The sequence below is a fragment of the Paramisgurnus dabryanus genome, chromosome 8 (assembly GCF_030506205.2).
Source record: "Paramisgurnus dabryanus chromosome 8, PD_genome_1.1, whole genome shotgun sequence".
In the NCBI taxonomy this organism is placed as follows: domain Eukaryota; kingdom Metazoa; phylum Chordata; class Actinopteri; order Cypriniformes; family Cobitidae; genus Paramisgurnus; species Paramisgurnus dabryanus.
The window spans coordinates 35,406,405-35,424,936 of record NC_133344.1 but is presented as its reverse complement, the minus strand read 5'-3'; the positions used below and the strand labels follow the sequence as shown (position 1 = coordinate 35,424,936).

The 18,532-nt window shown below is 34.6% G+C and overlaps 1 protein-coding gene across 1 annotated transcript; it reads left to right on the top strand.

Moving 5' to 3' along the window:
• The first annotated feature begins 761 nt into the window (after positions 1 to 761).
• LOC135770508 (P2Y purinoceptor 14-like) lies at positions 762 to 10,047 on the top strand. The gene is made up of 3 exons (XM_065280184.1): positions 762 to 851; positions 3,807 to 4,207; positions 9,292 to 10,047. Exons 2-3 carry the CDS (start codon positions 3,807 to 3,809, stop codon positions 9,902 to 9,904), a joined length of 1,014 nt encoding a protein of 337 aa, XP_065136256.1. The 5' UTR covers positions 762 to 851; the 3' UTR covers positions 9,905 to 10,047.
• Positions 10,048 to 18,532: the final 8,485 nt, after the last annotated feature.

Sequence of the window (18,532 nt, the reverse complement as noted above, 5' to 3'; positions counted from 1 at the left end):
AACTCAAATGTAGGGTTATAAAAATCTAAATAAAGAGAAAGGCAGCTGACATACCCACCTTTGTCAATTTGCAAAGGACTACACCATTAAGAGAGCAATAAATTGCTCATTAAAAGTGTAATGTAACATTAACCAGAAACAAAAGTAAATAAATACAACACATATTTCACTGAATTAATTTTTGGTGCCACTCCATGATTTTCTATGGCCTCCTCTGGCCACCCCAATTAAAATTTCCTGGGGGCGCCACTGTCAGACACAGGGCTACACTGTAAAAAACTTCTGTAGAAATTACAGTATTACTGGCAACTAGCTGCCAGTAACTTACTGTAGATTTTACATTTATGTAATGTACTGGCAACAGTTTTTCAAAGTTAAATGAACATGAAACATTTTCACTCTTTATCTTCTACAGTTAGTTACTGGCAACCAGCTGCATAATTACAACAATTTTTTACAGTGTAGGTGTTAGTGGTCATCATTTACTTCTACATTAGACTCTTGTTTCAGCAATTATTTATTTAAATTTTTAAGGTTACATTTGCTCACTCAGATTGTGTTTTGTAGTTAAATGTGTGGCAAGAATACCCCACCCCAGAAAATGCATCTTAGTAAAGCTTAAAGAATCAACCTGTTTTTTTTTAAAAAACATTAACAGTTGTCAAGCCTCAGCCCACCAATAACACCACCACTTACATTTCCTTCTCATACTTTTATATGTCTTACCTCTGACAGTCACATAAGAAACACAATTTCCTCTTTGCGTGAGTATACAAAAGGAAGTGGTGAATAAAAAGGACCAGCAGCTAGATCAAAGCGCCAAGGGCAGCTTGGTTACCAGACAATTTCAAGTAAGTAAATATAAATAGCCATATTGTTTGAATCATAATAAATAATAATAAATATATAAATATATTCTAATAAATACATTTTAATAATATTTTAAAACAATTATTAAAATATTGACATATCCTCCTAAATGTCTATGAAAGTTTTTTTAAACCTTTGAAGTAGGAGTGAACTTTAATCTGTTAATCTTAGTGTCCTTGTAAGAGGGGCCTCTAATATCTGTAAAACCACAAATGGCAATTATGCCGTCTTTATACATTTCTTGTTATTTGTATTGGCTCTCTTGCTATTAAAAGTAAAGCATTACACAACATACTGTGATAGTACCAAAACATTAACTTTTGATGCATTATTACTTCAAATTAATGCTGCTAATAATATTTCTGTCTGAAACCTGGTTACTAGTGTCTGGTTAATGTTAAGGTGAGAAATTTATGCTGCCAGTAAAAAACGTGGTATAGATATTTTTTTTCTTTTTTTACATATAGTGCACTTTTACTGTAATCAAACATGCTGAGGTAATAGGCCAACAGTTTTTTAAAGATTTCTATCAAATAATTTTCTGAACATTAAAAGATACATTTTATACAAATAAACCAAAGTAATTCATATCTTGAATTAGTTGGTACATGACAATAGTCCTACAATTCAAAAAGAAACATTGCTAAATGTCTACAATATGTAAAAAACATTAACTCATTCCCGCCAGTCTTTTATGCTTTTTTACTATTTGTAGTGCATAACTTTTAGTACATTAAAGTGTACTTTTTTTTTTACATTGGATCTAATGTATTCTGTCGTAACCTTTTTACACTTTGGATACACACTCTGTTTGTACGTTTTGGGGGTGGACATTGTTAAATTATATTTATTAGATCGCAATTTGTTAATATTAACTGTCGACTTGGATATTTTATAAATTTTCATGCAACAATGCTTATTATTTCTTTATAATAATTGTTATTATAAGCAATGTTAGGCAATATACGGTAAACAAGAACTTTGTTTAGTGCTCTTATGAATGTTTTTAGCATGACTTTATTAAATGCTCCTAAACTGAATGAAATAAAGCTTTCTTTATACCCAAAATTTACATATTTAATTTAAACCAAATTGTTCTACATCTCTGTACATGTGCTATTTTCTACAGATTTTTAGTTTTAAATGTTTCTTATATACATAATCATGATGATCATTGCGTGTGTCTTACTGATTATGTCAGCAATAACCTGCCCACGCTGAATGATGTGCCATTTGATTAAGATTTAGGTGCTGGTCACCCGTGTTGCCAGTTATAAGTACAAAAACAAACAAAATAGACCATAAAATTAAGTTATTCAAAATTAAAAATGTATTTGGGGTATTTCAGTTACATCGCAAACACTAATCTGCACATTCTTAAAAATTTCCCAAAGTGTCACATTAATTGCTAAAACAATAACACTATGGCTAAAGAGGATTTTTCACAATGGGATTTGGCAACACTGCGAATGCTGCAGCCACCAGCTTTAAATCTGTCAATCTCCATCATTGTCCAAACTTAATTAGATGCCAATATGAGTCACTTTAAATTACTAATTCAGAGAAAAAAATTACAGATGCTGGCTATGGCCATGACTTTACAGTAAGGTTGTATTTGCAGAAGACTGGTATTTGTTCACATAAGTTAAAGCATTAGTTAACATTAAGTAACAATGAACAATACTTCCACAGCATTTATTAATCTTATTTTATGTTAATATCAGCATTTGTTTTTCTATAGTGATTTGCCATTAAATGTGATCTGATCCTCATCTAGGTCAAAACAATAGACAAACACAATGTAACTAAGTACAGCCACACATAAAACAGAAAATATTTTAATCATTATTTGCATGAGAATTTTTTAACGCAGCCACACAATAAATAAAAACTATCACCACAATGCTCACCACTATGATTCCCCTTATCTCAATTGTTAATATTTTTTATTGTAACAATTTATGATTTGCAAAAATAACTCTTGCATCTGTGTAGATTAGATGAGAAAAGTGTGTGCGCGTTGTGCACACTATACATTATGGTCAAGCATGCGCCCTTAAAATAGCATAATGAACAACACGCAACACGCAACTGACTTTAGACTAGTTTTTTTTGGTCAGTGGCGCAATTGTTTTTTGAAACTGCAAAATAGCATCAGGGATGGTTTGCGCCGGAACATGCCTCATTTTTTGCGCTGAACCGCCCAGGGAGCGCAAGTTCATTCCCTAGTTTCCCGACGTGCGTTTGTGGAGGGAAAAACCCGCTGTGCACCAGTGCAAAATACGAATGATACATGCGTCACTGACAAAGTCAATTGCGCTGGGTGCAAGATAGGGCCCTATATGTTAACATTAGTTAATTCACCATGAACTAACATCAATAACTGTATTGGCATTAACAAAAATTTACAAAAATTTATAACTGATGAAAAACTATATTGATTATTGTTATTTCATGTTAGCTAATGCATTTCCTAAAGTTAACAAATACAACCTTATTGTAAGTGTCACCAAACAAACTAACAAAACTTTTCTAGCTACTGTTAGTGAAGCGCTTAGCTGTCTTTCTGCCTCCACCTAAACTCCACCCACAAAACAAGTCACAATGCTTACAAACTGTTAAAAAGGGTCTATAAAAAACGTCTGAGATTTTTGTGTAGGTTTTTTTGTGATGCATAAATGTGTGATGTGTGTGGGATGAGGTGTTGATGGCTGGTTGATGTGCTTCGCAAAGCAGTTGGCAAAACATGTTTATAATTTTAACAGAACATTTAATAAATGCCATGGTAATAACCTGTTAATTGGTTAACTCTAAAAAGAGTTTGAATGAGTCTTGCATCAGAACTGCTGGATTGAGTTCTTTGGCAGCATTTGGATACGGTTAATTCCTGGGGTCCAAAAATATCTGAATTAAATGTTTCTCTCTTTCTTATCTAGATGGAATCAACAGTCCCTTCAACCACTTCTCTAAACAACACCATTAATCCCAACAAGATTAACATAACTATCATGTGTGAATTTAGAGAGGTTTTGGTCTCAAACCACCCTGCTTTCATATTTGCATACTCATTGGTGTTTCTTATCAGTCTGGTGCTGAACTGCATCACAATGAAAGTTTATTTCTGCACCAAACAGCGTGTCCAGTCCAGTGTCACCATCTACCTGAAGAACCTAGCTGCGGCTGACTTCTTCCTTTGCCTTTCCTTACCTTTGCGGATCGCCAACAATTTCAACTTTTCAATGACCCTGCGGATCATATACTGCAGCTTTGGAGCAACGGCCTTCTATTTAAACATGTATGCAAGTATTCTCTTCATGGACTTTATTGCTGCAAACAGGTAACCATCTAATGTTAACTAAATATTTGCTTTTTCTATTTATAAAATCAATTAATTTCCTGTTATAATTTATATTTTACTGCTTTGTTATTTATGTGACTTGAAATGTAAACCTGGAACTAGTGATGTAGTACTCGAGTCCGGTCTCAAGACCGATTTCTGCTTTCTCGGACTCGTCTCGGTCTTGTTCCTTCAAAGACTCTGTCTTGACTCAGCCTCGGACCAGAGTGGGAGGAGAAGGACTCGTAATTTCAGTCCTCGAGACCAACGAAATTTTTTTATGTTCATACAGTAAAAAAAACCACACAACACATAACAACAATAATAATAAAATGCAATGTTGACGGGCATTATTTGAAAATGACATCCTAACTGTTGAATAACTGTTGATTATGGGGTGATATTGAATCATGAATATGAAAACTGACATGTTTTTATGGTCTTGGTCTTTATTCGGTCTCGACTCTATTTGAAAACCAACGGACTCTGTCTCAACTCAGACTTGGCATAGGTGGTCTCGTCCCCATCCTTACCTGGAACCATGGAATTAATGTGGTTGCAGGTGGGTTGGTGCCCCACCAAAATATTAATCCACTTAAAAACATCACATCTGAACTGTTAACTCGTAAATGTGTCTTATATTTTTCTAAGAAAGGTTCTAGACTATTTGAAGTCGTAAAGTGAAATTAATATAAACGAATATCGCGTCACGTGCTCATTTCAGCTTATAATAAACGAAGATGCCTGCACGTCATCCCAACAAGATATATCATTCAGCTCCTCAAAATGCGGGTTTTAAATGCATATAAACAATCACGATGAGAAATGTCTGAAAACTGTATTAAAGCAGAGATCAGGGAGCTCGTCAAATATCCATTCCGAACTGGAGATCATTCACCAGCATAGAACTGTGCGTTCACGCGCTCCTTTATAGTCTTATCATAAACAAAAATGCACACGAGTTGTTTCTGGAGAGAGAAATAATAAATAATATGCAAACTTCAGACACTGTGTAGAAGAGAGGGCAGGACTTTCAACAGGTCACGTGTCTTCCCGGGACCATCAGATGCCGGCTAATCATGTCAGTGTGAATGAACAAAAAAATCGAACGATTCCGGAAAAATACAGGATGCCTTTCCCGTATATCTTAAGGAATGTCTGTGTGAAAAGGGCTAAAGTGATTTTCTCAGAGCCCTAACTACATTTGCATTCCAAACTATGACAGCATCTTTATCACACAACCCTTGACAGAGCTGACAAATATAACATTATTTCGTCATTGTTTCATGCGTGTAGGTCCAGAAAGCTGTTTTCGAGCATGATAAGTAAATTCCTGAAGCGGTAATTTTTTACTTATAACGCGTTACTGATCAATCTACAGGTTATTTAGTGCTGTAACACATCCTGATGTTTGCCTTCTCAAAGTTTTTCAAAATAAAAGTAAATCGGATTTAAATGTCGGAACAACATTTCATTTTCCTATTGTTTACACTGTTGAAAAAATGTTTTATTCTCAACAATTCAAACGTTTGTAAAGGATGTGCTAATTTTTAACACATTTTTTGTGTTATCCTATTTAACACATTATGTGTCATTTCATGTTGATTTTGTGTTCAAATAAAATAATCGACGTCGATATTAAGCATTTTGCCCATCATCGACATCGGCCATTTTAAAAGCTGATTTGCCAATAAAGTTATGTAATTTTGAAATGTGCTATTTTGGCTCTGACGCAGCCATGGATTTAGTTTGAGTCTTCGGAACACGGAACTCTATTCAGTTGCCTACAGCAATGCCCGCCTACCGCCTATCTGATTTGTTGGGAGAGCACTTGCTAACTCGAGCTGCTTTGCAATGATTTCGCTCTGCAAGTTGACTCTGCAATACAAGAGTTTAACACACGTTTCAGGCAGTTGTCCGAGCTGGCATTTGCACGTCATTGTAAGTCATGTCATTTTAAAAATACAAGCCATTTTAAACCATAAAGAACTTGAGCACTTCGGTCTTCAGTCGGTGCGCTCTCATGAAAGCGAACACAGCCGCTTCGTCTCAAGCTGCTCAAGTAACAATAAACAGATTAAGTTATTTTTTGCAACTTATTTATTACACATAAATGTTCATATACACACGGGTATGCTTAAATGCCTGTCTTGGTGATGTATATACTTAAGGAATAGGCTATTGAACCAACTAATTGTGCCTATAATAAAATCATCACAAAATAATTAATATATTTAATTCAATACATTTTTATGCATATATAGTTTATTGGTGCTTCCTGCTCTTTTTTGTTATTATTAATATGATTGTTATAATTAAAAGTTCTTAGAGTCAGAATTATAGTATTAATTTTGACATTAAGTTTCATTTTTACACCAGACATATCGGTTCAAAATATCAGTTATCAGTCTACTTGATCAGTAATAATCGGTATCGGCATCGTCTCTGAAAACACATATCGGTTGACCTCTAAACTAGACACAACATGTGTCGTTTTAACACATTCGTTTTAAGAGTGTACTGTTGGGTTGCTTTGGAAAATTAGATTTTTTGCAAAGATAACGACAAAATATTACAAATTAACAAGGCCATAGTCATGTATATTTACTAAAAACAAGTGTAACACAAAAATCTATCTTGTTCTGTTGTGTTACTTTTGACCCACCTGTGTGTTACTTTCATCCCAGTCGAAAGTATCAATGCGCTATATTTTTAAAGTGAAATTATACTGAAGTCGTTTTAAATTTTTTTTAAATTCCACCTGGTATTGATAGACCACACTTGTAAGCAGTGTTCGAATTATGTCAAAGCTTATGGGGGGTCCCCTAGCTAAGCCCCACACCCCGGCCAAGCTCCACCCCCCTGATTATAGGGTCGCTGTGATTTCACAATGTAAGATGTGATCGTCCTTGATCAACAATCATCTGATCCTGGTTTTAATCAAAGAAACCCCAAATTACCCTTAACTCAAACTCTAAAAAAAGTTTACCCCTCAAATTAGTGTGAAACACTGGCAAGGGCAGAACTTTTAAACAGAATAGGGGTGAAATAGGGTGGACTCATTCTTAAATTACATAATTTTACTATATAGTAGTGATTAAATGGATGATTACATTGCGTTTTTTGAGTCATAGATTGAATAATTTTCGGATCAGCAAAACTGGAAATGATGAGCATATAAAAATAGAAAAGAACAAAGTTACAAATAAAGCAAGATCTAACAGTAGTATTTAGGTACATAAATAGAATCAAATGAATAATAACACTGTCTTCTTCACTGTATAAATTACATATAATTAATCTTTTTAAAGATACATAATTTTAAAGATAGTTATCATGCCACCAGGTTGAAGGTTGCTGTCCCCAGCACTCACAGCAGCCCCATTCGCGTAATTCTGCTTTTCAAAGCGGTCGCCTGTGAACACGAGATTTGTTTTAGACGCGTCTATTTGAGTGCACTTGCTGCATGTTTAGATTTAAAATAAACTTGAGCGCAACTTGATACCTTGATAAAAGGTAAATGTAAATGTAAAAAAAAGGTAAAAATCTACCAGTAAGTTATGTAACAATGATTAATCTATTAATAGTTATTCTTCATCTATTTCATGCAAACGCTAGGGGAAAAATATAGGGGAAAACATTTGATCCTTTTCAGGAGTTGATAACTTGATAAAAGGTACATGTCGTATTTTTTATATCTACCGGTAAGTTATATGTAACAATGATTAATATATTAATAGTTATTCTTCATCTATTTCATGCAAAACGCTAGGGGGAAAAATATAGGGGAAAACATTTGATCCTTTTCAGCAGTTTTTGAATAAGTTTAATTGAATAATATTAAAATACCTTATGGTAGGGCTGCATGATTATGGCAAAATCGTAACTGTTTTAGACTATTTGCATTGAATTGGAAACGATATTTTTGGAAAATATATTAATTGCAAGGCTGCAAAGAATAGTGCACTGAGGATTTAATTATATTATTTTAATATAGTCAGTGGTGAACTAAAGTGGGCCGGTCTAAGACATGAAACTCCAGGGCTGAAAATGAGTCCCACTTCGGCCCTGCATGTTACATTTTTCCAAGGTTTAAAAAAACACATGCAAAAGATACTTTCAACAAATAATTATTTATTTCTGAAAGATGCATAGTTGAGCGATAGGCTAAGTATTAAAGAGACTATCATTTATTATCATTTAAGCGTGATTTCTTCTGCTTTCCTAATAAAATATTTTGTGTGACTGGGTTGACCAGCCGTCAGTCTGAGTGGATAGCTTTGCCACTGTTATGAAATAATTGTTTGAGAAGATTTTTAAAAAAAACCTTAAACCTAAAGATTACTAAAGATTCTTACCGCAACTGAGGTAAAAAATACTCCACACGCAGATAGAGACATTAACTCGTCTGTCAATTCCTCCAGAAAACAGCATGAGGCGCACTTGCGAGTTTCTTTATTTCGGACAGAAGTCATTTGAATTATTTTATTGCGAAATTAGGACAAATAATGGACAGTATCGCTTTGTGACACGCAAAATGAGGATTTTAAATTTATGTAGTATTTTAATTTTAATAAAAACCAGGGGACCCCCCTAATTTATATTTTTGTGCTTTATGGGGGGTCCCTTAAGGCTTATAGGAGGTCCGGGACCCCCCCAGACCCCCTTCAATTCGAACACTGCTTGTAAGTTATAGACCATAGCAAAAATATATCTCTGTCTAAAACATTATCTTGTATAATTAGGTTTTTCTGAGAAATTGTTATTTCACCGCTGCTCTCCCCCTACAAAAGTGTGCAAGAAACAGGCAGGACAGAAATAATGTGTTGTTTTAAAGTTAAAAACTTGACACCCATCCAAATCAACTTTTATTGGAGGAGTTGGAAGGTCAAATTGTTTAAAACATTTCAATGTTTTTTTTTAAGATCTTACTCAAACAACTGATTTATTAATGAATTGGACAGAGCTTTCTCATCCTTTGTGAATAACGATTTTTTTAAAGTCTAATAACATTGTAATCTTTAAAAATAACATGCTCACCAAAAGTTAAAAAAGCATTAAAACATTTGCTTACTTTACTACAGGTACCTCAAAATTGTCCGGTCTCTGGAAACAAATGCCTTTCAGACGGTTCGTACTGCCCACCTGATATCCACAGCAACATGGTTCTTCTTGGTAACCATGGGGTCCATCTACTTGATCCCATTCCTTCAGATTTCCTGGGATCACTATCAAAGCTCTGAAGATATTAGTTGTCAGTCTCTACATAGTGCTCAACATAGCTTGGCCTACAAAATCATCCATTGTGCGTCCATTGCGCTCTTCATGTTTGTGCTGTTTTCTCTGGTTTTTCTGTATTGTAAAACTTTGCAAAAGATCAGAGAAGCTAAATTCTCTACACAGGCCACATCAAACATACAAACCTTTAACAAGTCTAAGCGTAACATGCTAATTCTAGTGGTGATTTTCTGTGTGTGTTTTGTGCCCTATCATCTGGTGAGGCTGCCTTACGTTTTCATCAGTGACTGTACAATGGTTCAGGCATTTAGCATCCTAAAAGAGCTGACTGTTCTGCTTTCAGTGCTAAATGTCTGTTTTGATCCACTTATATACTTTATTTTCTGCAAGACCTTCAGAGCCCAGCTTGGCCTTGGAAAGAAGAACGAATTGTCAAGGGCTGTCAATTTGACACCTTAATTCAGTGCTATTCACAAATATTAAATCTTCGTCATGTAATCATGCCTGCTTAGCTGTACATAAATTCTAAGTTCTGTCCTGACCAGTGGCAGCTCATCAATAGAGGGCACTGGGGCGCCACCCCCCTAAAGTTGTCCAGAGAAGAAAGCTACTTTAACATGTTACAAAAAAGTAAAATATATAATGCAAATTAATATAAAATAAAATTGTTTCGTTGTTCTATTTCACTGTTAGTCATGTTATCATTTATTAAAAATGAATAAAAATCAAAACTGAGTTTGTTGTGTGTGTGTCATGTTTATGTGTCTGGGGTGCACCCCTAACGCATAGCTGGACAAAGCGGGTTTTTATTTCTCATCTCTATGGGGCGGTTTCCCAGACAGGGATTAGACTAGTCCTAGACTAAAATAAATGTAAGAACTGTCCAAACCAATAACATCTCTTTTTAACATATCTTTAAATACATCAGTGCCCTGTGTTTTGCCTCTAAATGGACAAGTTATGTTTTTAGTAAGGCATGTTTGTTAAAACTAGTTGTATTTCCTAATTAATCTAAGCTCTAGTCCTAGTTTAAGATAATTCCTGTCCTGGAAACCATAGCACCCTCACCTGTTTTTACTATTTGTTAAATATAGTTTTTTTTAGTTCAATAAATGTTACTTTTTTTAAATTGAGAAGTGTAACATTTGACATCATCATTGTCTCATTTTTATGATGTAAATTGAGTGAGCAAAAGCAGTATTGGCTTCAAATATCGGCTCAAGAAAATTGGCAGCCTGTATCGGTGATCAGCTAAGACTGATAAATCAAAAATCATCACTAAGCACTATCAAAAAACACATGATGATGACATCAGTCAGGAAGAGGGCATTTCAAAATAAAAGCAGCAGATAATCATGATTTCATGCAATTTTAAAAACAATAACAGAAGTATTTTTCAAAAGTATGTTCACTATCTCACATTAAAAATACTTTCGTTTACTATACTATTTACTACAGTAAATACTAGTAAATTGTAATATATTGTAGTATATTGCAATTTGTTCATGTTTAATGCAGTGTTCTGTAGTATATTAACTAAAATGAAATTGATAATCTGTAATAAACCCTGTAGGATACTTTAACATTCACTATGGTAAAGTAAAAAAACAAACAACATAAATCTATGTATCTATGAATTTTACTACAATTTACTACAGGTTCGTCTCAAAAAATTAGCATATTGTGATACAGTTCATTATTTTCCATAATGTAATGATAAGAATTAAACTTTCATATATTTTAGATTCATTGCACACCAACTGAAATATTTCAGGTCTTTTAATGTTTTAATACTGATGATTTTGGCATACAGCTCATGAAAACCCAAAATTCCTGTCTCAAAAAATTAGCATATCATAAAAAGGTTCTCTAAACGAGCTATTAACCTAATCATCTGAATCAACTAATTAACTCTAAACACCTGCAAAAGATTCCTGAGGCTTTTAAAACTTCCCAGCTTGGTTCATTACTCAAAACCAATTATGGGTAAGACTACTGACCTGACTACTGTCCCGAAGGCCATCATTGGCACCCTCAAGCAAGAGGGTAAGACACAGAAAGAAATTTCTGCACGAATAGGCTGTTCCCAGAGTGCTGTATCAAGGCACCTCAGTGGGAAGTCTGTGGGAAGGAAAAAGTGTGGCAAAAAACGCTGCACAACGAGAAGGGGTGACCGGACACTGAGGAAGATTGTGGAGAAGGACCGATTCCAGACCTTGGGGGACCTGCGGAAGCAGTGGACTGAGTCTGGAGTAGAAACATCCAGAGCCACCGTGCACAGGCATGTGCAGGAAATGGGCTACAAGTGCCGCATTCCCCAGGTCAAGCCACTTTTGAACCAGAAACAGTGGCAGTTCTGGCTGTTTTAATAAGATTTTGCTATTTTAGATAAATAATAAAGGGGTAAAGTGTTCATGTAGCTTACGTGCTAGAGCATTGTTTTAAAGTGAACAGCCCAACAGGTTGTAGGTTTGATTTCCATAAAATATAGCTTAAACACACTGTAAGTCACTTTAGATAAAAGTGTCTGCCAAAGCACAAATGTGAATGTGTTTATTTTTTTTATTCAATTCATATGAAATTTAGTTATGTTATTTAAACCACAAATTAGAAACTTCTTATTTGAATATATTGTTGTTATGACATCCCCTACATTAAGCTTAAGGTGCCCAAATGAATATAGTTCTTCTTATTATTTCATTATAAAATTTTACTTCTTTTACTTCAAGACCAAGGGACATAAAAAATCAGACCCAATTTTAAGGCAATGGGGACAGAAAGAAAAACAACAACTAGACAAGTCAGAAATCAACAGTACAAACATCAAAGCCCACAGAAGAGACAGTGTCATTCACTGGAGACCCTAGCAGTTCAATTCAAATTTTATTGTATAGTATTTTTTACAATGAATATTGTTGCATTGAAGTTTAGTATATTTTGTAACACTTTACAATAAGGTTGTATTTGTTAACAATAAGTTAATGCATAAGCTAACATGAATACTTCTACAACATTTATCTTAATTCATGTACATTTCTGCATTAACTAATACGTTTATAAAATCAAGCATTGTATCTGGTAACATAACCATGCACCATGAACTATCATGAATAACTGTATAGACATTAACAAGAATTAATAAATGCTGTGAAACTAAATTTTTCATTGTTTTTTCATGTTAGCTAATGCATTTAATTATGTTTACTAATACAACCTTATTGTAAAGTGTTACCGTGTTAAGTGTTAATATTTTTATATTATATGTATGTGTATGTATGCACTTAACCTTGAGGCCTTCTAGAAAATCTTTTTTTTTTCTGCAAACTATAATCTTATATCTTATATCTTTTTAATGAAATAATTTTACATTTACAGATGCTTTTATCCAAAGAAAATTACAATGCATTATAAGGTATACATTTTTATCATGTGTGTTCCCTGAATTCAACCCCATGGTCTTTTGGCACTGCCAGTGCAATGCTCTACCACTGAACTACATTTACATGTATGCTTTTATCCAAAGCGACTTGCAGTGCATATCAAGGTATACATTTTTTATCAGTGTGCATTCCCTGGGTTCAAACCCATGAATGTTTGCATAATTCAAGATGCGCCCGCTCTGTGTCACCCTGTTTTAACAGATTTAGCACCACTGTGTCATCGGCATATTTAATAATATGTCTGTCTGAAAAGTGGCTTCTGCACTTCTATATCTGTATATAAAATAAATAATAGAGGTGAAAGAATACAGCCTTGGGGGCAGCCCACTGAGGAATAAAGTTCCCGGGAATGTTCAAATCCAGGCCACCAAACACTTAGGAACATCAAATTCGGACAGCAAAGTTCAGCTAAAAGAAGTGGTTGAATAGTGGTGAACGCTAATGAAAAATTAAAAGTGTCAGGGTTGCATCCTCCACACTTCTATTTCTCCTATAAGTAAATTGTAGAGGATCAATCAACTGATTAGTATGTTCTACAATCCAAGTTTTAATAGACCAATTTCGTGTTTGCAAACAGAGATGACGTTTTTTGTGGGCGGAGCCAAACTGGTTGCAGAAAGTGACTGCTCCGCAGTAGGGTTGTGAAGTGTTTTAGCATTAAACCGTGATTTTTATGGATCCGGTGTTCTGTCGAAGTCTGATTCCTATATGTTTCCCTTAAGTGCAATGTTTCTTATAGCGTTTTAATCACGTTACGTTTATTTTTTTAGATAGATAAAAAGTTTAAATGGCTTGGCTATATGCATGTATATAATGTATATGTATTGTTCTTTTTTGCTAAATCAAATATTTTTACAGTCTGAATCGCTAAAGTACATGTAAAAGCAATACTATCATGTATTATATATAATAGTGTTTATTAAATATTTCATAATTTTCCTGTTTTCTATTATTTCTTCCTTAATAAATTGTAACGTGATAAAAACGCTATAAGAAACATATGGAGGGAACAGACTTCGACAGAACACCGGACATCTTCTCTACTTATTTTCTATTCTAATTATTAAAAGATTTCCAGATGATTTCCTCGCTCCATTCTGTCCGTTTAAGGGCTTATTGTTATCATAAACACCTACGTTTATCTTCAAATGATGTCTTCGACGATGGTATTCTATAAAAATGAAAGCCATCTTTTTTGGCATTCTTATTCTGACACTTAACAGCACAACCGGACATTTTCTAGTGAGTTATCTTGCTCTTTTCACTCGTGTCTAATTCATTTCCACTGTTTTTCTGCAACCACATTGCGCGCGCAGCTTGCAGTGACGTAACTGTGACATCTACTCTAAATTGGTCTATAAGTTCTCTCAAAACACTTCATTAATAACGATGTTAAAGAAATTGGTCTAAAGTTTTTCATTTGTCTTGCATTGGTCTTTTTAGGAATGGGTACAATAATGGATTTTTCCACAGTGAGGGTACTTTCTGTAATTTCAATGTGGTCTGAAAAATCAAATGACTAATATCACAGAGCTGATAAGCACAACTCCTCAGAACTCTCCCACTCACTTTATCAGGCCCAGGGCTTTAATTTTGTTGGGTGGTTTGCAAAACCCCTTAAAATAGAGGCTTTATCAATCTGCAAATATTCCTTTGTTTTCAAACTGGTCTGACAGACCCCAAACTTATAAAGAGCGATTGCATAAGGAAATATAATTTTTTTATATGGAAATATATATATTTTTTTATTTACTTCTCAACTATACATTTATGCTGTGTTTTTGTGGAAATTTGAGACTTTTTTTACCTATTTACTGGACAATTACTTAACTAAGCCATAAATTGTCTTATGAAAAATCACTTAAATGTCAATCTTAATTAAATCTAAATCGTTTTTAGACATTGCTCCATGTGTTAGGGATAGAACACCGAGATCTGCTGGTTTGTGGAAAAACTTTAGAAATTATAATTAAAGGGGACATATTATGAGATTTTTTTTAAGATGTAAACTAAGTCTTAATCTAGGTCTGAGCAAAAGTGTGCCGTTTTGGGTGTGTCATTTAAAATGCAAATGAGCGGATGAAGTGCAAACACTGATCACAATGATGGTGATTTGTAGCAATTGAAACTCAATTGTGCTGTGACTTGTTTTTTCTCTCTCTCTTTCTCTCCGTACTAAATGGTTGTGCTGTGGTTGGATAGTGCAGATAAAGGGGGCGGTATTACCTTATTCTGACATCACAATAGGAGCCAAATTACAATGACCTATTTTTTCACATGCTTGCAGAAAATTGTTTACCAAAACTAAGTTACTGGGTTGATCTTTTCCACATTTTCTAGGTTGATAGAAGCACTGGGGACACAATTATAGCAGTTAAACATGGAATAAGTCAGATTTTCATAATATGTCCCCTTAAAAGAAAGAAAGTGCAATGACCACATATATCCAATAGAGGTCCATAGGGACTCATTTAATTTTCACTTCAACTTCAACTTGGTGCATATAGATATGGTGCATATTATAAATCAAACAGAATGATGTTTATTGAAAATCTAAGGTAGCAGAACTGTAATGAACATGAGTAAAGGGTACTGTAGCATCTGGCTGGATTGCCAGAACCGGATCATATCTGATACTTGGATTGCAGAATAGCTTATAAATATGGTATTATGTGTTAACCCCCATTCTCTGTCTAGTTTCTGGATTTCTACATCAAAGAGGCTAGAGTCAGCCACAATCATCTCAATGAGACATTTTACGACACCCCTTTGAAGCTCAACAGAGAGGTGATAAGGTGTGAATAGCCCTGCAGAGAATGTCTTTGAGACCATATGACAAACTCTTTCAGATCTTGTCTGTCAATACATTTGTGCATGTGTGATGTATGTTGGTTCCCTCTTTTATAAACTGCTTTTTAAATAACTTGTATGCTAATGTGAAAATTGTGTTAACTAAGTCTAGATTACCTCTGACAAATAGAGATTTTTAGTTTGTTATTCATACATCGGAATGAATCACAACTTAATGCTTGTTTAAAACCATTCATATTGCGTATCTATGTGTTCCATTTTTAATTTCCTGAATGATAATATGCGTTATTTTTAGGAAACTCTTCTTCATAATATATTATGAAACACTTTAACAAAACTAAATTTAACTAAATTCAATGCACATCTGGCATATGTTGACAGTATGAGCCATGCAGAAGTTCATCTTGCAGTTTGTGCCAGTTCGTTCCACTTTTTATTTATGCTCCAGGACCGGACCTTGGTTTAAATGTAGAAATTGTCAGATTTATAACAGATTTACTTTTTTTTTGACAAACAAAATGAAAAACAAAAATCATATCATGTATTTTTTACACACCTTTAGAACAACCAAATCAAGCCCAATTTTTTGTGCATGTTTAGATAGATGATTTAGCAAAAGTCACAGAGTTTCATTCCTCTGAGATGAAGGTAACACTTTTGTGTTGTCCAGTGATTAAGGGTTAAAATTAGGCATCACTTTCTGGTTTAAATTGATCAATTTATGTTGCTCACATGTGTTTGAACACTAGGTTTATGTTTTTTTGGTATATACACTTAATTGCCAAAAGTTTTGGAACCAGAGGCGGAACTGTACTTGTAAAAACAAACAAACTGCCACTATGTCCAGAAACTTCTCAAAACATTTACGAAAAGTGAACAATTCAATTTTTTATTTTAAATGTATTCTTAGCCCCCATCCCTTCACATACGCCCCTGATTCAAACGTGCCAGCGGCATTCACATCGAGTCTAGCTCACACACAGCGAGTCTGCTGCAGTGCAGCGGTGGCCGACTGGAGCGACCGAGTCAAGTGAGTTTCCCCAGGTTTAGTTTAAACACACGTTTAACTTAAAGTTAAATTTATTACCAATGTACGTAGGATAATGTATGCTAAATGGCAGAACATAAACAGTGCTGTATGACGTGGATATTATGAATCTCTATTTACAAAAACCCGCCATAATATTCGTGCTGCTTCTTCGTCGTCAGACACAGTAAAGCGTGTATTAAACGCTTAGAATCGCAGGGTGCGACGCACTTCTTTTTTTTAAAAAGTTGCAGCTTTTTATATTGCTTCTAGGCAAACTTTAAAAAGACGATGCTTGCTCTGACCTTGTTTGAGGGTGAGAGGTGCACAAACATGCAGGAGAGAGTGAGTGGGTGGAGTCCGGTTGATCCAAACAACTGCAAACCTCCGTCACCACAATGAAAGGCCCGCCTCTCCCTTCATTCGATTGGACAATGGAAAGAAACGAATGAGGTCAGGCACTTTTTCACTCTCAGCGCTCCTTCAAATGTGCTTGCTGCGGCTGGTGGCTTTAGTGCGCATACGCTCCCAGCCCATAGAATATCATTCAAAAAAGGTGCCTGCAACTACCATAAACGCATTTGCTGTGATCAGCTCCTAAACGTGTAGCACAGATGAAGAAAAGCCACTGATGATTGACATCTGCTGTTGTATACTGTACTGTATGATCTAAGTGCTTCTTACAACACATATGTGACATGAGATTCACAACATGAGAATACATGAGTTTTGTCTAAAATCAGTTTGTATTTCATTTAACTGTACACTGTCAATGTCTTCAGACCATCTTAGGAGATTCTCTGAGTTTTGTTAAGTTTAATATGCATACTAGTGAATGCAAAACTCTGTCAGTTTATTTGTCTAATATTTCAGATAAGTTGTATACATCAACATTGAGACTTGAGTTAATTTCATAGAAATGCTTGTCTATTATGTGTTTGTCTAAAGACTTAAATGAAGATCTTCCTCACGTGTGTGTATAAAGTTTATCATCCAAACATGCGGTAAGTCTTTAAATCTGATAAAACTCTACGCTTTGTTTGTCATTGTTTGAACTGTTCATCCGTTCATTACCATGTCAACAGTGTGTACCGCCTGTGGGTGTGACCGCATTAAAGATAATGAAGTCAGCGAGGAAAAACTGTACTCTATTTACTTCAATGCAGAGGCAATATTTGTTTTCGATTATAATTAGCTTGTTTAAAAATAAACATTTCAGGCTTTCTTTAGATATGTGTATCATGTTTGTGTGAGTTTCAATTGATTTTTGTAATGTGTTTTGCGAGACAGCTGACGGAGACAGAAATGTCTGAATGCGCACCCTGTTATTTTCTTTATTTGAAAAAAACCCCCACAAAGATATGTTGTTATTGTAATTGTACACAAATTAAAGAAGATCATTCACAGTTTCAAATGATGTCAAACACGTAAGTGTATGATTATTAATGATGGAGTAAGTTGATTATGCTATGATAAGGAGAAAACACGTCAAAACACGGTGTTGCGTTTTTGGACCCCAGAGGGTTAATCTGTATTGTTTGTGTATGTTGCAATTTTACACATACCATAGAATATTGTATACGTGCCCTTTATGAGTAATGGGACAATACAGGCCAAATTTCTCTGTTCGATGTGGAGTCAAGAAATGTCTAAAGATTAAAAGATGAATATGACACAAAACTACAGAATGTTACATGTATTTTTCCAGCTGTATTAACATATAGAATATACCAACTCAATGGAACAACACATTTGTATTTTAATACTTCTATTTAAAGGGGGGGTTTAATGGTATTTCAAGCATTCTGA

Excerpts from the sequence above, each read along its gene's own strand:
- LOC135770508 (XM_065280184.1), top strand. The coding sequence starts at position 3,807 with ATGGAATCAACAGTCCCTTCAACCACTTCTCTAAACAACACCATTAAT. Across the intron at positions 4,208-9,291 it reads GACTTTATTGCTGCAAACAG|GTACCTCAAAATTGTCCGGT; the intron begins GTAACCATCTAA and ends ACTTTACTACAG.